This window comes from Aythya fuligula, chromosome 1 (assembly GCF_009819795.1).
Source record: "Aythya fuligula isolate bAytFul2 chromosome 1, bAytFul2.pri, whole genome shotgun sequence".
NCBI lineage: Eukaryota > Metazoa > Chordata > Aves > Anseriformes > Anatidae > Aythya > Aythya fuligula.
The window spans coordinates 126815375-126840392 of NC_045559.1; the positions used below are offsets into that span (position 1 = coordinate 126815375).

General features: G+C 46.0%; 1 protein-coding gene across 1 annotated transcript in view; it reads right to left on the reverse strand.

The window, feature by feature from the left end:
• Positions 1-9189: 9189 nt before the first annotated feature.
• The window catches only part of NHS (NHS actin remodeling regulator), a 242722-nt gene continuing 226893 nt past the window's right edge, over positions 9190-25018 (reverse strand). The window contains exons 4-9 of the mRNA XM_032180566.1: positions 22220-22282; positions 19833-20025; positions 16656-16787; positions 12478-15429; positions 11839-11965; positions 9190-11149 (exon numbers count right to left, since the gene is read on the reverse strand). Coding sequence (XP_032036457.1) covers positions 10525-11149; positions 11839-11965; positions 12478-15429; positions 16656-16787; positions 19833-20025; positions 22220-22282 — 4092 coding nt within the window. The 3' untranslated portion in view covers positions 9190-10524. The remainder of the gene's footprint in view (positions 11150-11838; positions 11966-12477; positions 15430-16655; positions 16788-19832; positions 20026-22219; positions 22283-25018) is intronic.

Consider the following 25018-nt stretch of genomic DNA (forward strand, 5'->3'; position numbering starts at 1 on the left):
CGTTTGCAAGATACAAGAACTATATACATTAACCACTCTGTTTTTCTTAGACCTGTGGATATACAAGGGTCTGTAGGACAGAAGGTCACATTCATCATACCTTGCAGCCCTAGCATTGTTCCATATTGACACGAATCAGATGAACACATTTCACAAATGTCTCCTCATTTCCAACCTGAACCTCCCTGGGCGCAACTTGAGGCCATTCCCTCCAGTCCTATCACTAGTTCCCTGTGAGAAGAGGCCAACCCCCAGTCCCCACACCTTCCTTTCAGGTACCTGCAGAGAGCAATGAAGTCTCTCCTGAGCCTCCTCTTCCCCAGACCAAACACCCCCAGTTCCCTCAGCTGCTCCTCACAGGACTTGTGCTCCAGACCCCTCACCAGCTCCATAGCCCTTCTCAGTGGAGTACAGGAGCACAAGGGTAGGTGGGAACCTGAGTAGGTGAAGCACCCTGCTCGGGCCCCTTCCAGGGCTGTCCCATCATTGCCCCATCCCCAGTAGCCAGGTGTGGAACCCATCCCCATGAGCCACCACCAGAGGAGCTTTGGACTGGGGGCTGATGCCTAGGGGTATGGGACACGCTATGGGATACCCGTGAGGGATTGCACAAGACAATTTAGCATTGGGGAGGAACCAACAGCAAGGGAAGAGAGAGATTTAGGCAACTGGGGAAACTGGGATCCATGGGGCAGACTGGGTGTGAGCCCTGCTGCTGGAAGGATCCCCACACTACCCATGCTTTTATATATATATATATATATATATATGGATACACCAGTGAACTCCAACCTACTCAGGCATAGAGAAGCAGGATGAGTGCTTCTCATGGGTGCTGTCTGTTTGGGTGAGGGCTGTTTGTGTGCTGTGGGGCTGGCTGCAGGTATGCCTATGTTTGTGGTGTGTGTGTGCTCTGTGTGCATGTCAGGGGAAAGTGCCTTCAGCCTCACTACTGGTTGAACTCATGGGCATGAAGCTACAGCAGCTTTGCCTCTCCTGGGCTCTTGGATCCAGCACGATGTATTTTCCTCTAGCATACATTCTGTATTTAAAGCTTAGAGCATACATCTGAAAGATTCCGGGCAGAAGGAACTAGAAAAGATTTAAAAGCTGTTACCCATATTGGTGAGAAAGGTAGAATGATGATATAGCGTGCAGTTAGTTGCTTATCTCTGAGAAAGCTTGTGTAAGAGTTAGGTACATATAAAAGGACTATTTATAGACTTTACCTTGTTTCCTCATAAGCGTTTTGAGAGAATCTGAAGGATTAGTCAATGCTTCCTTTATTCCTTCCTGATCTTTAGTAGGATTTAAAAGCCTGTTTTCTCTTTGACATTGATAGCTAGGTGGAAGACCATCATCTACAAGCCCCATCTTGAATCACATCAACATGATACATCCAGTTTCTTATGCAAGCGATTCTTCACCAAAACATGTCAGATTTACTGCTGCTTTTCAGTTCAAGTACATGGCTGGAAAAGCACTGAGTAGGCCAAGAGCTTAGTTTTCCCAGAAAGCTTGAGGTGGCAGGAGAATGCCCAAGTGATAGGGAGTCCAGCCATTTTCAAGATAAGCTTTTATCTTCCTCGTTTGTTTTTCTGGTGTTTTGTTTGTTTGTTTTTGTTGTTATTTTTAATGATAGGGCATCAATTTGTATGTGTATAAAGAAGGAGTCGCTGAAAAGAACAATTTGGGAAGAGGAATATCTTGGAAGGCCACAGAGGCTGAATAGGAAACTGAGACACGTACTGCTGACTGTGGAAAGGAAGTGCTCGGGACAAGGATAAAGAAATGTTGGCTTTCAAAGGAAACAGACTGAAAAAGTTTGTACAAATATCTGATTTCTGTACTCTTGTGGGACAATGGTATTTGGAGGAGCTAACAAGACAGATATTTGGGGAAGGGGTAAGATGAATCCAATCTTTAGGAAGTGAAGTTAATTAGAAAGTATTATCTGATACACTAGAGGCCAAACATTTCTGAGTTACACCATGTGATTTTAGAAAACTTTGTCTTGAAGATAAAAAGTGGTAGACATTCCACAGTGCTAGACATATACAAATATTGTTTCAGTGGCTTGCTAATCAGGTAGAAGAAATGATGGATTTGAAAAGAAAACTGAAAGAGGTGGAGGTAGGCAGGAGATTGTTATAAGGAAAGGAGTCAGCTAATAGTTAATACATTTGAATGTGGAATCATAGTTTCGGAAGGAGTGAGAAAACCTGATCTACAAGGCATTTGTTTTTCTTGGATCAGTTTTCACATAAACTTTCCTGGAATTAATTTGTTGGCCATCTTTTCTGGTACTTATATTTTGATTTAATTGGATCCAATGACTCTAAGCTTATCTACTTTATCTGCTTCTGAAAGGTCTTAATTTGATTAAAACTTGGTATTTTATATTGCTGGATATTTCAAATGACAAGCGAAGATCTGGACTAACTCCAGTTACACGTTGGTCTTCATAGATCCCAGAACTTGTTTTGTGCATTGATTTGACAGAAGTACCAGAAATGACAGCCTAAATGTATATGTTTAGGGTTTGCTTGATGGTTCAGCTGGCTTTGTAAAATGAAATGCATAGAAACAGATTGCAGTATTAGGATGTTATGGTTTGGCATCAGTAGTTTGAGGGTGTGGTCTATATTTCATTTGCATTGCTTTGGATCAGCCCTTAAATTATCTACCAAAAAAAAAAAAAAAAAAGAAAACAGTGAAAGCATGAAGCCCAAGAAAAGACTCCAGATAATCCGGTTTTGAAGCTCTAACATTCTTAAATGGTAATAAAGCCACTTGTTATCATTGCTCATGATGATGAAATTATGTAAGGCTTGTCCATCTGCTGTTGAGTAAGCTTTTAAAGAACACCTGAAGGAGGTACTTTTTAAGAGGACAGCATTCCTGTTAAAGAGTGAACCCTAAACACTGGCAATAACATTGCAGTTCTGTGCCAGCCTTTTAAATGTATAAATAAACTTGAGTGATCAGGAACTGAATTACTTCAGATTTTGAATGTCATTTACTCACAGAGATGTTTTTATCTGATGATTTCTTTTTTTCCAGCTTTGGAGGCTTGTGATAGATCTGAGCCACCTGACCTAGATTCAGTGTGACTGGTTACCCAAGTGACCAAGCCACCGTTTCAGTGATGTTACTTGCGCAATTTTCTCAGTCTCGGTGAAAACCATAGTGTGAATTTCCACAGGAAGCTCATTGAATGATTAGTGTCTTTTTTTTTTTTTTTTTTTTTTTTTTTGTAATGCATGATTTTGAGTAATAAAATAAAGTGGAAACAGCCTAACACCGGATCAAAACTATTGCAAAACCATTATTAAAGGGCAAGGCATCTCTTATTTGTTCACGTACTGTTGCCAATAAAGCCTGTTTTCCTGCTATATGACTACCTCGCTGTTGCTGCTAGGCATGGAGAGCAGTGTCTTAGCATGAACAGTCTGAACTGACCTATGAGTTGATCAAGAAATGGCATTTCCTTGGCCTTTGTTATTTTTCTCTTGGGGCTGAAGGAGCAGTTCCTGCCTTTCCCCTCGCTCCAGCTGGAGATGACTGAATAAAAAGGGAGCTGTGGATGCAGTTGCTTCCTCACAGGAATAGTTTATGGTTTGCAACTTTAATGTGAAATGACAATAGTAAGAATAGTAACGTACTATCTGGATAAAGTTCTGTTAAAAAAAAAAAAATTGGTAGCTATTTATCCAGAGTGAAAATTAATAAAAGCTGCTGTATCTATTCCTAGCACTGTCACTACCACTGCTGTTCTGTGCATCTTTTGAATTTAACATTTGAATAAACAGAAAACTTCATTGAGAATGCATATCTCTTTTATAGGATAAAATTGCTTTAACATTCATAGTGGTTTTGTGATTTTCCAGCTCTGGGGAAGTTTAAATGTCAATGCAGGTGAATCAAGTGGGAAAGCCTGTCTTTAGCTGCTTGCCTGTTTTGTTATCCTGACCTTGAGCCTGTGTTGGAGGATGTGGGTTCATCATGAATACACATCCCCTGTTTTCTGTTTCAGGAGTATATCCAGATGATGTGATATGAAAACTCTCCCATTCATACTGAGGTAACTGAAGACATCGTCAGTCCACAGAGCTGGATAACCTGCGTTCAACAACTCACAGAATCACAGAATCATCTAGGTTGGAAGAGACCTCCAAGATCACTGAGTCCAACCTCTGACCTAACACTAACCAGTCCTCCACTAAACCATATCACTGAGCCCTACATCTAAACGTCTTTTAAAGACCCCCAGGGATGGTGACTCCACCACTTCCCTGGGCAGCCTGTTCCAGTGCCTCACAACCCTTTCAGTGAAGAAGTTCTTCCTAACATCTAACCTAAAACTCCCCTGGCTCAACTTTAGTCCATTCCCCCTCGTCCTGTCACCAGGCACGTGGGAGAACAGACCAACCCCCACCTCGCTACAACCTCCTTTAAGGTACCTGTAGAGGGCAATAAGGTCGCCCCTGAGCCTCCTCTTTTCCAGGCTGAAAAATCCCAGCTCCCTCAGCCGCTCCTTGTAAGACTTGTTCTCCAGACCCCTCAAGTCTTACGAGGAGCTTAGGAGAACCACTGAAGAGTTCTTATGACCAATAAGGTTGGGCACTATAAAAGTTTCAGGAGAATACCTAGAAGCCAGTAGTTAAAAACACAACTGGGACAAGCTGGGTCAACAACCTGTCACCCTGAGTTTAATCCCAGAATCAGAACAGTAAATACATGCTTCTGTCACCAAGTAAAGAAATAAAGGAGGGGGGTGTAATTAACACAGCCAAACATAGGTTTATGGAAATCAGTGCTAGGGCTGCAGCCAGCCCTTGGCTGCTCTCTTCCCCAGGAGAGGAGTTTGTTGTGGGAGCTGAAATGGTGAAGGGTTATTAAGGTGGAGAATGGGTTCCAGCTCCCAAAGGTGACAGTGCCAATAGCACAGAAGTTGAAGATAAAACTTACCAAACTCTGTGTAACTCCACAAGCTGGGGATGCTTGACATACACACTATTAACGATCGAGATCTAGGAAATGCTTTTATATTAAAAATCTCATTTTAAACACCTAAAAGCCCTGACACTCAAACGAAGGCTCCGAAACCTTTGGAGGAACCACCTTTCCTTCTCCTGCGGGTGGCTGCTGAGTTGAGAAAGTGCTGTCGTGTTTTCAGGTGTCTCCACCCATGGCCTTAACACTCCCTCGGTGCAGGTATGCGTTGTGGTGTATCCCCGGGGCTGTCAGCCTGCTTTTGCGCAACAGCCTCTTCAAAAGACCTCATCGTAGACATTTGATATTGGGAGTGTCCCTCGCTGACGGGGCTGGCCCTCACACAGGCTGAATTTGAAACTGTGGTAGTAAAACAAGAGTTCTGCCTGTTGCTGCCCCGTGCTGGAACAGCCCAGCAGGCAGAAAGCCGTGTGGATGGCGGGGCCCTGTGTGCTGCACAGTGGGTGAAGTGTAGAGGTAGATCTGTTGTTGGGGGGGTGTGCGTAATGTGTGTTGGAATTCCACCCTGTGGAGAAAGTACCATCATTTTCACTGTAGCATCTGAAGCTCTTAATCCACATGCTTTATTATCTTCCAAACAGAAAGCACCCCCCACTCGTAAGTCGTCCCTTTGTGCACGTTTCTGTACATTGACACAGACACCCACACAGCACGATGAGATGCTTTGCCGAGCAGGAAGGCACAACCTGAGAAGCGCTTGTATATGCAGTGATGCTCCATGTAGTATCTGGTTTATATTACCACCGGACAGGCTCAACTGTGGTATGCTGTGTACGTGTACCCAAAGGTACACGCTGAAGCCTGGATTTTGCAAAGGCTTTAAAAAAAAAAAAGTCACCAACTTCACATATGTTGTAAATAGTTACAAAGATTTCAGCTTGTCTATATAAAAAAGCAAGGGGTATATTTTATGAGGTCTAATGTTTAATTTTCTCTCCACTGAGCATGAAAAAAATACACAAGTGTATAGCGAGCAGATAAAAACCAGATTGTGCCTGCCTCTGTAGGCTAAGCTCGTCCTACAGTTCTTGCTTATCTGTACTTCAGGGTTGGGAGAGGCGCGTAATATACATCAGCAAATGATCTACATAGCCATTAACTGCTTGACCATCTGGTTGAAACAAATGTTATAGAAGCTGATTCCCACTTGGAGACCACTCTGGTACCACACCCATAGGGGAAATCTTCGTATCTTTGCGAGGCACGATTTCAAATAGCTCAGCTGTGTTCCCCAAGGCTGATTTTTCCACTCTAAGGCACTAGACTTCCATATTTCAGCTTTGGTCCATGTGCGCTTTCTAAGTACCCGTGTCCAGGGTTGCAAAACTACTGACAGAATGGCAGATGAAACAAAAGCTTCTTCTCTCCCCCTCTTCCTGCAGGTATGCAGTTTTGGAACATTTAACCCACCTAGCACCCGTGTTCAGACTTCTCTATCTCCCACTAACAAAAATGACTTAAACTTAGAAGTGCAAATGATACTTTATTTTATGTTCATAGTTTATCACCTTCCTTTTTGGCTACAGCTTGCTTTATGCGATAAGGTTCAGTCACTGGATGCTTTATGCCTTGGGTCTTACGTGCTGCAATTTGTTTTCCAGCCAAAGATCAAGTAGCAGTCTTTCCATTATTTTTCATCCCTGCTTCCCTTCTTTCCTGCTTAACCTTTTGTCCCCTGTAGAATTTAGGCAAATCCAGCAGTCTTTATATTCTGGCAAAATTGTACTTGGGGGCTAAATTCCACTTAAACCCAGTGACGGTTTTCGTTGGATACAGATTTTTCCCTTACTTGGTTTGTACAAAAACTTAAATTGAAGGGAAAACAAGATCAAGAGGTTTGAAAGGCGCGATGCACTGAGACTTGCTTTTGGAAAAACTGTACCCATAGTCCAGTAGATCAGACTTTACATTTCATTACAAGTAAAGAGAAGGTGTGATTTAATTGCAGTCACGTTTATTTGCAGTTTCTATACACACTTTCTAGGTAATCAAACTTTTCCGACACATTTTTTGAGAGGGGTTCACAATGAAACTGTCACCGTTTTTACTAAAAATAAATACAAGACTTAAAGTGTTGCACAGCTCTAAAATATACAAAGGCTTGGATTTAATGTAAACTTTGAAAACATTTTACAAAAGAAACCATCTTTGCAACAATTTAAAAAGTTCATATTTACAAATATTACAAAAATACAAAATGGATGCAAGTCCATAAACCATTGTCTTTTCTGCCAGCATGAACTGGTGCTAATACCAAAATAGTTACACTGTAACCTTCTTAATTTTTTTTTTTTATTTTTTTTAATTCTTTAAGTCATAACCTACAGTATTTCTCTATATCTGCCACCATTGCAGCAAATGCACTCAATCACTGACCTTTGGCAAAAGCAAATATATGCTTTATTTGCTACAACTATTCCATCTTCTCTATGCTGCCACGAAAAAAAAAAAAGGGGGGGGGGGGGGGGGGGAAGAAAATGTTACTTTTCAGAACACACAGCTGTGTAACTTCCAAAATCATTTCCAGAACATCAGTGCAAACAACGGAACAACAGGTTGAAATGATGGTTCACTGGTGGCCATCAGGCATGTCCTGTGCCCTGTTTCAAGTTGTCTGATGTTCCCCTTGCTCTACAGCTTGTCCTCCGGTGCCTCGGAGGCACACCTGCAACACCGAAGGGGTCTCCCTCCATTTCTTTTCCACTGCCTCCCACATTTGTTATGAACTCTCTTCTTCACAGTGGATTCACAGTGGCTTTGTTTGGGTTTCAATCCACTGAATAGAAAATAGGAAGAAAGCCCCTCATAGATTTTACACAAAATAAGACTATATTTCAATGTGATTGTTCTCTGGTCATTTTGTATGTGAAGGATTGCCTCACAATTCAAGTCAAAACACATTTTAGTGTATATTTATATATGGCACCTATTGAATTGTTGACAGGTAATAAAAAGTGGTATCACCAAAGTCAATTCATTTGTATTCTCTTTACAGTTCTGAATGATTTTTTAAAGCACGTAGAACACCTTTAAGGGCAAACGTGTTATAAAAGAGCTCCTGGTAAAATTTTAGGGAAAATTACTTAAGATGACAAACTAAGGAGTTTCTGCCCAATACCTAAACTTCCTTTACTCATGTTCTCCAGAAAGTGTTTTGTTATATGCTATACAATTCCTATTAAAACATTCCCATTCATTCATTTCACTTGTGTTTAGACTTATTTTCTTAACTAAGCTACTAATGTGACTAGCCTGTAATTTCCAAACCTCACCCCACCTACCTTTTTAAATACTACTTTAGACTTCCCTGTTTTGAAGCCCTTTAGCTGATTTACCACCCCTCTTCCCAACACACGTACCACATGCATAGTGATTCCATCTGGCATACTGCACACAACCAGACTACACAGGAGGACGGTAGGATACCCTGAATTATATATTTCTTGTGGTAAACGCTAGACAAAATGAGACACAAACCTTATGGGAAATAACATTCAGGATTTGTGTTAAACCATTCTGACTTGCTCAAGCTCTTTAAAATCATAACCGCTTTAGGTCGAACCTTCCTCTTAAAAACACAATCTGCCCTCTTTTAAAACGCTCAGCTTTATGCATTACATGAATAAAAGCACACACACAAAAAAAAAAAAAAAAAAAAAAAGGAAAAACCCATTTCACACATCCCACTTCCCTATTATTTACTTATGCTTAAAGCCAGCTTTCAGTTGATTTCTTTAGTACCAAAGTACGCTCCTTCTGCCATCCTACTCAACCTGTCCTACTGCACACCAAATTCCTTCTTGTAATATTTTCTCTGCACTAACCTTTCCTCTGTTCCTCTACTCCAAAGCATATCCTACAGCAAACAACACCAACTGCACAAATTTTGGACAAAGAGGGCCTTGTTCTCTGAGTAGCATGGTCAGGCTACATCATTGGAAACCACAATGGCCCAAAGGAGAGTCAGGCCAACGACTGGTTTTATTTCATTTAGAAATTAAAAGCATAAAGCAACTTGTGGGTTAAGTTTAAAAGTACAAGTCCTTTCAGTTTTAAGACAAGAAAATTCAAGTAACTTCAAGTAATTCAGCTTTTATTTCCCTGCCTTCATTTGTATCAAAGCAGTTGCTTTGACTTGTCTCCTCTCCCTCCCCATCCCAGTCCCCCACCCTGTTGCACGTTTCTGGTGAACCCAGACAAAATCCAAACTGTATGAGGCTGGCACAATGAACCAGAGCTTTCCCCTTCCCGGATTCGCAATGAATATAAATAATGCATACACATACCTATTTCCCAGCTACATTTTCACAGTGTCATTTTTGTAAATATTTAGGTAGCATGAATCTCATCAGCACAAAGAGAAAGCTTCACTGAAAACTCATCGCAGATATTTACTGATAAATTGAAAGCGCTTGTTGCATGCTTATAATTTATTTGTTTCCCTTAAGAGCCAGAAACTAATCATGTTTAAAGATTATAGTTACCAGGTTATGACTGTGTTATGTATCCCAATAGCCTAATAGGAATACGAAAGGAAGTACTATTTCCTCACGTCTATTCCCGCCCAAGCAATCCCTGTTAGCACGAAGGCCCAGGGGACACCGTCAGATGGGACCGTTTGGGGCTTCGTATTAGAAATGACTTAGTTGTGTCAGAAGCACGCCTGCCTTCCCAGCTGGTTATCACGGTGAAACTCACAGCTGCACTTTCCAGTTAGCTTGTTGGGAGCTATGTTAGAAAGACAAATGGTTGCTTTAATCCGATCTCAGCCTTTTCGTTTTGTTAGCTAAGGTGGAGAATTCCTTTCAACTGTTAAATGTCATCTTTGAGGCTTATATGGCACCGAACGTGGTTGTTGGTGGCCATGTGAATTTATGCTTGATATGAAAATGGTATTCACAGAATACAGTTATTACATTTGACTTCTTTTGTCGTCTATAAACAAAGTTGTTATGCGGTAAATTGTTTGCCACGTGTCCACTTTTTGATAATTCTATTTACAAATTTCTATCAAAAATATGATATTTACATATGCTTTGTTAATTTCTTCTAAATTTTGTTTCAGCTCATTTTAGTGTAGAAAAATACCAATCCTCAAGAGCATTTGCTTTTTTATTTTTCTCCCTAGGGAAGCACTACAGTGAGGGATTTCTTTCTAGATGGGCAACTTCTGGGAAAAAAAAAAAACACAAAAAGTCTCTCTGAACTCTACGAAAAGTGTATAGCCTTGAAATCTACAGTGACAACAGAAATGAGAGTGGGATAAATGAAATGAAGCTAAAAGAAAACAGAATAGGCGTAGCATATCTTTCTACTTTTGGAAAATGTAGAGCAATAAATAGCTACAGCTGTAGTCCTGTTTCCCCAGCATCTGACGAACACAAACACATTTAAGCATCGATATTGCCCTGCAAGTATTGTTATTATTATTTCTTCGACTGCTACAGCGTTGGCCTCTTATATTCACATCCTTACACAACCCACGTGGTGTCAGCAGTCCCTGGCAGCCTATGTTGAGCTCTGAGAAGACCGGTCATCGTGGGGGCTGCCGTCCGAGTTCTCGGTCTCTCCCTCCGAGATGGCCTGCATCGGTGTGTTGTACAGCCTGCAGCGCACGCTGTACCTGCTGCTGCTGGCTGCTGGCGGCGCCCGGGAGCGCCCCACTCGCGAAGATGCTGACATGGGAAAGCTCTTGGAGGAGAATCCTTCCGCGTTGACCCTCGGGGAGCAGGGGGACAGTGGGGACAGCGCATCGGGGCTTGCCGCTTGGGGAGACTCGTCCAGGCTTTGGGGTGCATCCGCCGTCAGCTCTCCGGGAGACTTGGGCAGAATTGGACTCTTCAGGATTTCTGTGGCAGACATCCTGTAGCTAGAATCAGACCGACTGCCCTTTTTAAGGAGCAGTAGCTTAAACTCCTCGTTAGATGTGTTGGACTTCTTGGCGTTCCTGTATATAAGCCCGGGGGACCTCTGGCTGCTTATGGGAGCACCTGTGCTGCTGGCAGGTGGCGCGCTGCTGGCAGGCAGCGTACTGCTGGCGGGTGGCTGGCTGCTTGTCCCAGAGGAAGCTCTCAATCTGTTCCTGACAGACAGGTCTCCGGAGTCCTTTCTCCCAAGAACTTTCCTTTTTGATCTGTAACAACACAGAGGAATGCTCTTTCATACACTGTCTTTGTAGAAGAATGCTTCACACTAGCCTGCAGTTTCATGGATTCACCACGCTTTTAAACTAGCTGGATCTCCCTTATCCCTCTCACTCTTACCCAGTTCTTCCAAAACAATTCATGCACAAACTGCTCTTTATAAAGACAATGATGCTTGAGTCCCAGGTTAGCCAAATACTCATCATAACCCATTTAATATCAGAAATCTGTAATTTCAGCTGTGATCACAAATTTCAGCTGAATACACAACATGCTAAATTTGAAGAGATGCCCTCTCATCACTTCAGTGTGACAGCTCACTCTTTAAGACAGAGCTGGGGGGCAGCCCCCAGAAACCACCGTGGGGACTTTTCTTTGGAGATGTGTGTTTATTAGAGAGAACAGTCTGATGTTATTTCTAAAGCATCCTACACATGCTGTAGATGCTCATCATGCACACATATGACCAGTACCCATTGCTCCTGACCCCTGGTAATATGGTTAGCATCGTCAATGCCATTATATAAGGCAAACACCCATAATATGTAAGCTAGTACCAGCAGGACTTCAGGACTTCCAGTACCATCTCTGGCTGGGATACTCGTGCACGCCACCACACCACACCAGCTGTGTCTGTTGGCGGGCAGGGCAAGGCCTAACCACAAGAAGGCTAGATCACCTGTGAATGACTGCAAACAGGTCCTCAGTAGTGCGAGGTTTGTTGGGAGACACGAAAACGTCCTCAGCATCAGCCTGAGAGTCTTCACTCAGCGGGGACATGATGGAGTCGTCACTTGGAGAAGACTCTAAGATAAGGACAGAAGCCATGGTTAGAGTCTGACCACCGCCATGTGCTGAACCAGCGCTGCTAAGGCAAGGTGTGAGCTCAGTGTGTGAGCCAGAGGCCAGTGCTGGTGACACAGACTTTATCCTCTAACTACCATACACGTTGCATGTTAGAGCCATGCGGTGGGCACTGCTACGGCCCAAGAGCAGGACCTCCTGCTTGTGGTACAGGCGCTGGCACCACCTCTGCAGCGGTGACAGTGCAGCCCTCCTGCACAGCAGGGCAGTGCTCCTCCCTCTCCTGTTTTTGTCTGGCACGTAGCACAAGGGAAGAAGCATTTATCAGAGAAATACACCCCTCTGAGAGAGCACCCAGCATCTCTGGGTGGCTGCTCTGCTGTCAGACCAGGAGGGCTCACCAGGGCCTGTGGAGGCATGCCGAGTGGCACCTCCAGCCCTCAGGGCACCCAGCTTTGTCACCCTGTCACTGCCAGTCACACCCCACCCAGCACAGACAGAGGACACAACTGACCTTTCAGCGACGGCTCTTCTGTGCCACCCGCTGGCTCGTCCGCCCTGCCGGCATCGGAGGCACTTTTGGTAGGAATACCTGATGCGATGTCGTTCTCCTGCTTGCAACTCGCTTCACCGAGCGAGTTTACCGCCGCCGTCTCTGATTCGAAGCTGATATTCCCAGGCACATGGTGGCTTAAATCGAGTTGGTGCTTAAGCTGATCGCTGACATCCACTCCCTGCGCCTGAGCAGGGCTTTCAGCTGCAGGGCCAGGCTCCAGCTGCTGCCCACTGCCACCAGAGAGCTCTGGCTGCGTGCGTTCGGGGTGGCCGTCTACTTCTGCTCCCCGGTTAGCTTTCTCCACTTCGTAATCACCTGTGGGGACGGCCGAGCCTTTCTGAAACCCTTCTGTAGGAACGGCACAAGACTGATTCAGAGCTCTGTCTGGCAAGCGCTCGGCGGCCAGGGGCACTTGGTCCTTCACGGGTTTGATTTCAACCAGAGCTGCGCTTGCTGAAGTTAGGGTTTCTTGCTCGCAATTACTCTGCCCACTGAAAGAGGAGCTCTTTTCTAAGGGCGGTTTTCCAGGGCCTGTTTCTACCGGGGAAGCGTCAATGTACGGCATAATGGCCTCCTCGGTGGAGTACTGCCGTGATACCGGCTTCTTGGTTAGGAGCGGCCTCATTTTGCCCGGCGAAACATCATTTGCCACCAGCGTGGTCTCTCGGACGCAGAGCAGGTCAGGAGTGCTGCCCTTCTGCTTTGCTTCTTCGGGCCTGTTGACAGCCCTGAGGTGCACGGACTTGAGGACGGAGGGCGTGATGGCGAGGGCAGAGGGAGGGCTGGGGCTGAGGGCTTCTCCCACCGTGTTCTGCTTGCTGGGGTTGAAGGCGTGCAGCTGGTGCCGGTGAGCGAACGGTTTGTTCAGGACGCTGTGAAGAGCACTTAGGTCGAGATGGGTCGGAGGTATAATCGGGAGTTCGAGGTCTTTGCTTGCAGACACGGTGCCGTCTTTAGAGAGCGGCTGTTGCAGCGACGACTTCCTCTCGGGTACTTTCGGCTTTCTCTTGCTGCCCCCCGGAGACAAGGGTCCGGAGAAGAAGGCAGTCGGGAAGGAGGAGGTTGGTGTCTCCGACTGGCTCGAGTACCCGCTGGAGGGCGAGGCCAGACCCGCCAGCTTCTCCGGCGAGGCCAGCTTGAACTCGCTGTCGACGGAAGGGAGGGATGGGGTGGTGGCCCGTGACCCGGACTGCGACGTCTGGGACTCGGAGCTCTCTGGCGACTTGATGCACTCTATGACCGTGGTACCCGTAGCAGTGCTCGAATTAGATAAAGACCTGTAAGGATCGCTAGATTTCAAGTCGTTCAGGAGCCAGAGGTCTGCATAGTGAGGTTGTTCAGCACCTTCGTCTTTAAAGGACGGCATGTCGGCCGTGTCGAACTGAGCGTCCTTCAGGCTGCCGTCGCTCTGGCTCACCCAGGGCAGCTCGGATTTGGGTGGCAGGCTGGAGCCCTCCGCTCTGGAAGGTGTGTTGGAAAACTCAAGCGGCAGCTTCATTTCCCTGGCGGTGTGCGACACGTGCTGCCCGCTGCTAATCTTTGGTTCTTTCTTCTCAGGAAGATCCACGCTGCCCTCAGATTTCCTCAAAGACGAGCTGCGTTTTGGTGGGGCTGGCTTTGCCTTTGGTTTCTTCAGAGAGATGCTCTGCCGTCCCTGCCTCCTGTGGTTCATGCACTCCTGCCAGGCACAGTCGGCCAGGCTGGAGGTCACGCTTGCCGTCTGGCCGCTCTCGGAGCCTGCGGCTGCATAGTTGCAAATATAGCTCTTGTTACCCTTGAGACCACAGTCAAAGTGCATGGAGGTATAGTATCCTTCAGTATCCACGGAGAAGTGTGAGCTAGTGTCTGCCTTGTCAGAGGGGGTCTTCTCTAGGAAGCTGTCGTACGTGGCCATGCTCGTGAAGCTCGGGCATCCCAGGCTGTCGGCCTTGGGGCGCTCGGGGCTGAAGTCCTGGCGACAGGAGGCATCGTGGTGGTGGTGCAGGTAGTTCCACTCGCTGTCGCTCGTGTTGCTGTTGTTGGGGTCATCAAGTAAATCTGCCACGGTGGAGGTGAAGGAGCTCGCCCTGTGGCCTCTGACCTTGTCCACGTGGTCACCAAACTGCTCCGTGATGAAGACGCTTGAGTCCTCGTTGGCATTGGGAGCGGTGTTGAGGGACAGCTCGGAGTCACAGTGCGAGGAGCCCGTCAGCGGCGGAGAGGCAGCAGGAGGAATGGTTTCGGATGTCTGAGAGGGACACGTGGAGCTGCTCCCACTCCAGTTGCCGCTGGAGGACTGGTGGTCATCCTTCTGGTCCATGTGGCTGCTGAGCAGGACTCCTGCCGTGGAGATGGAGTGAATGGGGCTCCCAAAGGTGTCCGAGTTGGACGAAATCTCGCAGCTTCCCGAATCTGCCATCCTCGACAGTCGCGACCTCCCTCTCTCGCCGATGCTGTGCTCGGGGCTGTGCAGGTGCTGAGGGCACGTTAAACCTAGGGGCTGGTGCTCTTGTGAACCCTGTTTGCTCAGGACCTCCTTCCCCTTTTTCGGGAGCCTCTCCTGGCTGGCTAGGAAGTGCTCTGCCTCATAAGCCGAACTCTTGGTGGCGGCGGCCGGGTCGCCCTCGCTAGCTCTCGCACCCTCGCGAGGGAGGCTCCGCGAGCGGATGCGGTTGCTGACGGCGGCAGCGAAGACGGCATCCCCGTTGTCCGCCAGCACCAAAATGTTGCCGGCGGAGTGCGAGAGGGAGGCGACCACGCTCTGCCCCCTCTGCGCGCGGATGCGGCGCCGGGAGGGAGCGGCGATCAGGATTTCTTCCGTCTGGCACTCCGAGTCCCTGGTCCCTGACCGCCGGCTGCCGGCGCTGGAGAAGTCCGGGTTGGCGTGCACAATCACGCTGCGCTCCCTCGCCACCGGCGACTCGTCCGAATCTAGGGTACACGTAAAGCTGGGTGAGAGGCAGCTTCGCGCGTCCCGACACGAGACGACCCGCGGAGAAACCCAAGAAGCATATCTGCATTTAATCTTGCTGAGTTTTGTACCAAAGCTAGCTCGGCTATAAAATGTACATAAGGCAGACCTCATCGCAGTGAGGTGGGAAATTCTGCTAGTCCTGCAACGTGATCTCAGTTCTCCTGTTTCTGCAATGTGATCTCACGCAGAGCTGATCTCACTGTGGTAAATATTAAGATGAATATTAACTTTTCAGTTTTTTCACTGTACTGTAGCTCGTTACAGGCAGTTGTCAGGAGCGGCCGCCTGACCAAACACTCCGTAAACTTCTAAAAATAATTATATTCTATCTATCTTTTCAGAATTTCCATTATCTGCTTCTTTCCTACCAAGAATATTTGCACAGTAACAGGATCTTTGTTTCATAGGTTCTCTGGTTGCTTATTCCCTATGATAAACACATTCCTTCTGCCTCCGATCAAATTTTACAGCAACTGACCGAGATATCAGAGTCATCTTCAGATGTAGATGAACATTACGAAATAATGATCCTGTTCATTTAGTTTCGGGTTCAGACCAATTTTACACTGTATTTGCCCTCAACAGAGTTGTTCCTAGTTTACCTGCAAAAGAAGCAAGGCAAGCCACTTGATTTCAAGCAAATATCCTTGGTAATAAAGAATGCAAGGAAGGACTTGAGGACAAGCATGACAAAGAAAAGGAACTTTTAGCAAAGCTTTCAGTGGGGTACCAGCAGCTGTCTCTAATGCGGATATCCAGCTGATATCTGAGTGAGCTGTGACAGCTCATCACTTTGCTGAGCAACATCTGTCATTTCTTTACCTTCAGATCCCCTCACACAAGAAAAAACTTTCACTTAATCTAGTTACTTTTTATGCACGCAACTATGGGTTTATAACAAAAATAAAATGGAAAAAAAATAACTGATTAACATTTACACGATAAGAGCTGAACACGTACATCTATATTACTCGGTAAGGCCCCCCGTACATCAGGGCCATATGGAGTAATATAGCTTTGCTTACTGCAGTAAATCAAAAGAACAAAACACATCATTCCCAAACTCCACAAACAGTTATGCTTTCAAGGATTCATATCTTTGGAAGGCCGGCTACCAGCTCATATCCCTGCAATTTAAGTTGGTTAGAAAGCTATCTATGGAAGAGTTGTATTTATACTACACCTATTTCTTGTTGCACTCTTCTGGGGATGCCAGAGATGGTTTTCCTCCTCCTCAACTTTCGTCTCCGCTGTAGTACAGATTGTGAATGAACAAGAGAGCAGCGTATACTAGCCTCTCTGTCAAAACCAACTCCTGCAACCCATAAATAGGTCTCATTAGCCTTTAGAAATAGTAAACAAATTTTCATGGCTGGAACACAGTGGAGGTATGTGAGCTTGGATTAAGCCTGTGAATAAACATAAGGGAGCCCTTATATAGCTCTTATGTGAATTATATTACAGTATATCACAGTTTTACATTTAATTCCAGCTCCCCCTCAGCAGCCTGGTCTGCAAAAGTAACACAAGGACTGAAAAAAAAAAAAAAAAAAAAGAAAAAAAAAAAAAAAAGAAAGAGAGAAAAGGAAAAGAAAAATAAAAAGAAAAGAAAAGAAAATGAGGAAGGAAAATACAGTTGAGGGCTCCTGGTAGCAGGGCATCTTTCTTATAACTATTTATCCATCTGTCACAGGGACAATGACAGTTACTTGTCTGCAAGGAGCAAACTTTTCAGCTACAGCCTGACTTACTTTAAGCAACTAAGCATAAGGAAACAATTTAAATTTTAATGCCAAATTACATTAGTTGGGGGCTTCTTAGGAGATCAATATGCCACAAGGGCTACCATTTCAGAAAGGAGTAAGACAGCTAAAATGGGGCAAAGTCCACATGCAAGTTTAGAGAGCAGTTTCCTTGACTATTACACATGGCCAAGGATGAAATAAATGGGCAGCAGGTATTGTGCACCAGCACGTGGCCTGATTTTCCCAAGCGCTCAGCTTGCAGCAAGACACACAGGAGTCCGCTCTGGGAATCAGCTCACACATTTACCATCCTAAATTTGGATTTAGGAGCCCAAGTTCACATGTACACCTATTTATAACCATGATCATGCAGAATGGGCAAGAATTCCTCCTTTTCTCTATGTTTCTATGGAATTGCCACAGGGAAGTCTCTTTGACTTTGTTTTTTACACTGTGGTCAATCTAAAATTAAAAGGAGGCCCACCAAAAGACCAGCTGTGGTCTCGCAGAGCTACATGCTTCTGCTCTCTAAAGCTGACGTGGGACAGGTCGGAAAAAATGTGCCAGGTCCATAAAAACACTAACATTGGGATCATCGGTACAGTGGTTTGTAATCTTAAGAAAAAACAAACAAACCAAAGTAAACAAAATAATAATAAAAAAAATCCTGATAAAAACTATTGTAATAGCGTATAATTATATAAAACATAATTATACACAGACATACACATACATATTACACTACATAACAATGTAAAACGTTAAAAAGTAACTTTCTTGTAAAAGTTCTTCTTGAAATCTACTACAGTGAAATAGAGGCTTCAGACAGATGTCCTGTAACCACCAATGCCCCTGGAATAAGCAGAGGAAGAACTTTCTTTAATATGGAAGGAAAGTGCCGTAAACTCCAACAACAGTCATTTCAAAAAAGTGAACATTTCTCGGGGTTGGGAGAAGCTTAAAGAACAAAACAGAAAAATGAAAGCAAACTCTTTGAAACGAAAATCAATCCGAATCATTGCTGGGTGTCCAGCAATTGTGAGTTATCTGAACATGCTCTGTGTGCCAGATGCACGGGTCATCTCCAGAGGAAAGTGGCAGAGGGTACGTCCTCCCCGTGACGCGTACAAATTATTCCCATTAGTGCTAATGAGAATGATACACATAAACATCCAGAAGATTACATACCATTCTTGATCTGTAAAATTTGGTTCCAGTGTATGGCAGGTGGAGTCTAGGCAAAAATTGCTATTACTGGAAAAGTTCACATCGGTCCCAGGCCTAGCGCTGTAATTCTGCTCTGGACTGTGTGACGTTAGTGATGCTGGGCAGCCTACACACCTAGGGTCCTACGTGCTGTGGGGGCAGAGCATCACTCAACGCCTCGTGGACGCATGCCACTCTGTTCACTTCTTTCTGCAGGGGCTTTCATCGGGAGTGCCCAGCCTGGAGCAGGCAGCCCTCAGACACAGCTCCTTCTGCCCCAGGTGGATGGTGGGGCAGAAGGGATGCTGCAGTGAGCCCCCCAAAAAAGTGAGGCCCTTGGAAAGTCAGCAGCAAGTTCCTGGGAGCAGAGCGGGGCAGGGGGCGTGCAGCCCTCCCCTGGCACCACAGGTAGCTCGGCAGCCTGTTTTGTGGGAAGGCTGGGCACTGCCGATGGACACAAGCAGGAGCGATGTGACATGAGGGGACGTGACCTCCCCGCCAACCCCCCGGATTCTGGAAAAACACAATTAAACACCAGAATTTTCTCTGCGGCTAGCTGAGAGCTCCCTGCTTTTTCCCTGACTGTTAATTTTCAAGTCTATAGCCGTGGAAGTCAGCCCACTTTATGCTCTTACATTAATCAAACCTTGGTGCAAAATATCATTGAGGAAAACTCAGATAAACCTTATGTTTACCATAGCCCTCTGGAAGGAGAGAAAGAGAAAGAGAGAAAGAGAAAAAAAAACAACCTGATTTTTGATTCTGGAAACAAGTCATCTATCACATTTAATAACTGATCAAGCTGGTGCTTACACAAACAATTCTTGTTCAAATAAATCTAGTAAAATGCATCCAAATGTTATATAAATAAAAGAAAATGCCATTACTATACCTTCAGCATAGCAGCATATAAAGAGATCTCAGAGCGGTGGTTTGCATGCTACACAGTCATGACTTGCATGTTTAAAGCACTGCAAATAGTAGCCTACATTCTCTAGTTTCTCTTCTCCTGCTACACATGATAATCATATGATTAATCCTGGTGGCTTTCTGCATTATTTCAGTCAGCTACGTTCGAAAAGCTATTTGAGGTCTTTGTGAATACAGGCTGTAGGTTATATACACAACAAAAGTACATTGTTTATACAGGGAGCCAGCGTTACGTTACACTGTACAACATGACTCGAAAAATGTGGGCCAAATTCATCCTAGATGCGGCTCCAGTGACTTCAGTGGGCACGCATGAGGGATGAATTTAGCCCACTCTCTTCCAGCAACTAAATCCTCAGGCCAGGGTCTATGCCCACAGACTGTAAAATCCAGCGACTTCAGACAAATTAAACAAAGTAAGCACTTGACCTCCCTCGAACCATGCAATAAATACAAAAAGAAATAGAAGAGATTTGTACCAGTGACATTGATGGGGATAATGCAAGAAGAAATCACTTGGGCATCTTGTTTCATTTTCTCCTCTGGAGTTGGGAGAGGTAGTGCTTTACTCCAATTGGTTTGCTTATCCAGTGTAGAAGGGATATTATGTATTGGATTTTTCGGCCTCTGCCCTAACATGACATCTGTATCTTCGTCCTCTGGTGGATGGGACTGCAAACGAATACATTCAGAATCAGTGTCTGCCACTCGGGCACGCGCGGCTGCTGTAGGAACAAAGCAGGCAGACAGATCAGCAATCAGTGACAGGGAGCAACCACGAGCTGCTCTGGGCAAGGCACACGGCGCTGCCTGCTCCCCGCTGCAGCGGCGATAACGCGGCGGGTGCAGGGGACAAATACCTCACCGTGCGGGGAGAGGAGCAGCGCCTTCACGGGGCAGTACAGGACGCCCTCCCGCTTGGAAGGGGTACACGTCCCGTGTTTGCACGCTGCTGCCTTCAGTGCACACCCGCTTACCATCGGCGTGACACCGGGGCACGCTTCTGCATCCGCAGCCTTTGGAGCACAGCGGTCTGCTGCTAGCAGGGAGCACCGGCCCCGGGGAAACACTCGTTCAAGGACAGGCAGCAGAAGGCCTAAGGCTTTAAGCGAGACCCCTCCGTGCCTCGGGAAGTCACTCGCATCTCATTTTTACAAACTAGGGACGTGACCAGAAAAAAAGTTGCAGAAAACCGGCAGCGACGTGGTTGGAAGCGGCAGGTGTTAGCAGGGCCGGGGTCAGGAGGATGTCGGCCAGAGGGAAGGTCGGCCACCACCAGAAGAAATTGGAAGTATTGTTTAGAAACCATGCAAATTTTTACAGCATGCTACGAGAAGCACTAGGTACGGAAGATAAAGAAACAGAGAGAAAAGTAAACTGCGTGGAAGCAACACAGAGGCTTTGTTTTCTTTGTGAAGCAAAACCAAATCCCCCAGCAGCACCCTGTCCTGCAAAGCTGTTGTAATTCCACCCAGTAACAGAGAAATAAATTAAGCAGGTTTTCATGTGGCACCAGCTACCGACCCCTGGTTTGGAGTCCCTTTGTTTAAAAAAAAAAAACACAACAAAACAAACTTCCCATTTTGTTTGGAAGGAGCGGAGGGGAGAAACACTCACCTTTTTCTGCCCAGTTCCCCCCCTTTTTCCATCAGAACATTCTTCCACAAGCCGTGACAACTCTTCCCCTAGCCCGGGAAGTCGATCTGCCTCCTCTTTAAACACGAAGAGCAGCACCTCTCAGGCTGGCTTTCTCCCCAGCCCTGAATTCCCAGCTGCCCAGCTACCCAGCTTGTCCCTCATAACTGCTCTTGAAGCTTTCTTCGCCAATTTTTGGCTGAGACAAAACGCCGCGCTCCCCTCCGTGCCGGGGTCCAGCAGGCTGCGGTCTAGCGCGGCGCGCTCTCGCCAGCCTGCCTTTGTAGCTCTGCCATTCCTCCTCCCAGGCTTCGCACAAGTCCCCGGGGAACGAGCCGCCTCCAGCTCCAGACAGCGCTTACGCCCCAGCCCCAAAAGCATTTTGGATCCCAAAGCCACGCTGCTGGCTGCGGGGCGGGAGGACGCACACTTACCTGGCCGCCGTCACCCCCCGCAGCACCCCAGGGCCGAGGGGACGTGTGTCCTCCTCCTCCCGCCCGCGGGGAGCCCCGCTTTCCCACGTAGGGTTTTAGCAAAACATTGCAGCCTTCTTTCTCTCTGCGGCTTTTGTGCCGATCCCCGGCAGACGTGAATAGCTCGTATAAACTTCAAGCACAAAAGACTTTGTTTCCTAGGTAACTCCCCCCCCAAAAAAAAAAGTTTGATGCATGCATGAAAAAAAAGAAAAAAACAACAACAACAACAAAAAAAACCCAAACCCTGCACACACGCAGGCAGACACACAGAGGCTGCACCGGCTGCTGGCTCCTGCCAGGGTAACAATGGAGCAGGGGACAAAGCGGGTGAAGTGACCCCGGCTGCCAGAGCTCCTGCTCAGCAAACTGCGGCATCGCTGAGCATCCAAACGCACGTGTTTGTTCTGGTAATGCCCAAACCATTCCTTACCATTTGGAAAAATAAAGCATTGGGCAAAAACATTGCAAGAAAACGAAAATCAGTCACTGCTGCTACGGGCTCTGTCCTGGACCAGGCCGCTAAAAGGGGGTGTTAGGATCAAGGAGGTGGCCTTGTGGCCAGGAGCTCCTGAAACTGATCCCAGGTGGAGAGTGAAAGAGGGAAAAAGACGTCTTTATTGTGCCTTACTGACATCAGAAACAGAAGAGGCAGTAAAGTTAGCAAAGTGAAAAGCAAGCAAGAGGCAGGGTTAGGGTCTGGAAGGCAGAAGAGTGAGAGAGGGCTGTGAGCTGAGGATTGCTTGTTTTTCCAGTACCTTTCTACTCCAGGGGGTCATGTGGCAACACTCAACTGGGGAGGGCGAACGGGTGCTGTTAAACTATAAATGTGAAATGTGAAAAAAGAAAAAAAAATAAATTAAAATTAAAAACACAGACAAAATGTTGTTGGTAAAAGCACATTATTTCCGCCTGGATAAACGAGTGTCAGAGGCAAAACAACCTGAGCTTTCCACCTCGATTTCCAACCGATCAGTCTGTTCTGATTTTTTTTCTGCTTTTTTTCTGATCAGTCCCAGAACAAACTATTCCACAAATGCAGCCCCACCTCATTCAACTTTGCCTATGGGACCCATGTGAAGTCTGTGCTGATTTTGCTTACTCAGATCAGAGGAAATTGTAGGGAAATTGGTTCGATCTCCTTCTACGGACATAGTTAAATTGTCCTAAGAATGTCTTGTATTGATTTGGGGAACTCAAACTGTGTACTGCCTGAAGCTGGAGCAGTGCAAGGTGCTTATCCAATTACATTATAAATGATCTATTTCATAATATAAGGACTTTTTTTTGCCTGAGGTATTTATAGGGAGCGGATATAAATAATGCTGGTCCTGAGGATGATTTATCAAATACGTTGATTGCCAAGGTTTCCTGATGTTGTCATTACATTTCCAAGGTTGCAATCATTGTGTCAGGACGACAGCGGCCAATTGGCGTTTTGTCACATTTTATAATGCTTGAAAGGATAAAGAGGGATGCCCAGACTGTCCTAGGTCTTGCTGAATCCCTGCAGCTCTGAAGTCCTTTAACGGTGGAAGCTCTGGTTGGTTTGTTGCAACGTCCTATTTTTAAAACGAATGAGTGAAGGATGACTTCTTTCAAAACAGGAAATAAAATGAAAAAAGATAAAAGAAAAAAGGTCTGGTCACCATGCTGGAAAGCTCTAGCAAGTGCTATCTCCCCTGGCATTACTTAGCAGACCTGCCAAATGATCCTATGAACATTGCTCTGCCCAAACATCATCGGTGCTGCTGTGATGAATAAAACACAAACCCTCATCTGAGACGCTTTGCATTGTATGGTCTCCTTCCAAAATAATACAAGAAGGCGATGTTGAAGCTCCAAAGGCTGAATTCTCTGTCTTGCCCTACCTTTTTGCTAGATATGCAACACCTCTCACTGTACCCTGGTCCATGTGCAGGACTAAAGTTGAGTGAAGCCTCCAAATAAGCTTCACGTGAGCCCTATTGGAGAGCAGAGGGATAAAATTCAAAAGAAGGCTGTTCCTGGTTGACGTTTCTATCAGGCCATTCTGATCTGTGCAAATCCAGTTCTCCTAAGCTGGGAAAAGGCCCTTACTGTGGGATGAACACCACTGTTTGTGTAAGAAAAGGTGCAGAGATCCTGAACACGTCAACAAGTTAACTTTGCTCTTCAGAGTCACAGGGATCATTTTGCCCTTGATCTTCTGGCCAAGTTTCCCGTCACCTGCTTTGTGCAGATTTACCACAGCTAAAAGGATCAGGTTTTGAACTTCAGCTTCCCCATGGAAGGTGTCTGAAGAGGAAGCTGTCTTGGAGAGGGTTGAGATGGATGGAGACCAACACCAGTGAGGTGATGAGTCCAGCACATGAAAATCTTTTACTTCTGTCAGAGGTTCCACAAAAGCTCATGAGGATCCCAGTCGGTGCACAAGAAGAAGGGGATGGGGAGGGACCCAGGGCAAACCTCCAAGAGAGAAACAGCGTGAGCTCGATTCTGGACATGGAGCGAGTAGCTCTGGGCTACAGCAGACACAGACAAGGGCTGGCTACCCATCAACCTGTCCCATTGGTGCAGGGCTTTTCTACCTCCCCATGTGCTCCTCTGCCTTCCTGACTCCTCCAAGAAAACACCCCGCAGTTCCACGTACCCACAGCTTACACTTGACTTGCCAAGGTGTGGGGATTTAACATGGAAGAACAACGAAAGGTGGGAAAGGCAAAGGTTGCCTGATTACTGTCTTTTCTTCTCCCTGCCATGGAAACAAGAGAAATGCCACGGAGGAGTAGGTCTAAAATGGCAAAAATTTCAGCTCCTGCTATCTTATTGGTGTGACCTTCCACTGTGACCTGACCGAGGGATCCCAAGGTCACCCGCTGCTGGATCCGGCACGGTGCCCAACTCTGGGCAGCTGGGCACGCTGTGACACAGCAGCAGCCTCAGTGTTTCGATACCTCTGTGCTGGGGGAGGGAGCGAGCTGCTGTCCCTCAAATGTTCTCATTCACTCAGAAGACCAGAATATCTCTAAATGTCTTGAGTAAACACATAATTAAGCAAGAAATTATTATTATATACCCAAGGCTGTTCTGGTCTGCTGGGCAAATCTGCAGTTAGGCAGTTTTCAAAGTGAATTTCTTTTGTGTGGGTGTGCTTGGCAAATAGCAATGGTGATAATCAATCTGTTAAATACAAAGCCAGAATACTTTAAATAGGCATTTTTCTTTAATGGGCTAAGATTGCTTTGAAACCAAACTGGTGTGTAATTGCTTGAATAGGGATTTATTCTGCAGTCACTGACAAATGTGAGCCTCTCTGTTTTCTGAGCTATCCCATCAACTGCAGTTGCAGAGGTGTCACTGTGCTCTTGAATCTGCTCTGCAGTAAAAATCTTGGTTGCATATGCATGTGATTGGATTTCTCAGTGCTCTGCATCTCTTCAGTGTGAAAGTCTCTGTTTTTTGTGCACTGCAACAAAAAAAGTGAGGATGTCCAAGCCTGAGATTGTCAGCTAGGCTTCCCTATAGGGAAGCAGGAGGCGGCATTGCCACAGAGCAATCCAGCTCAACCTTCATCA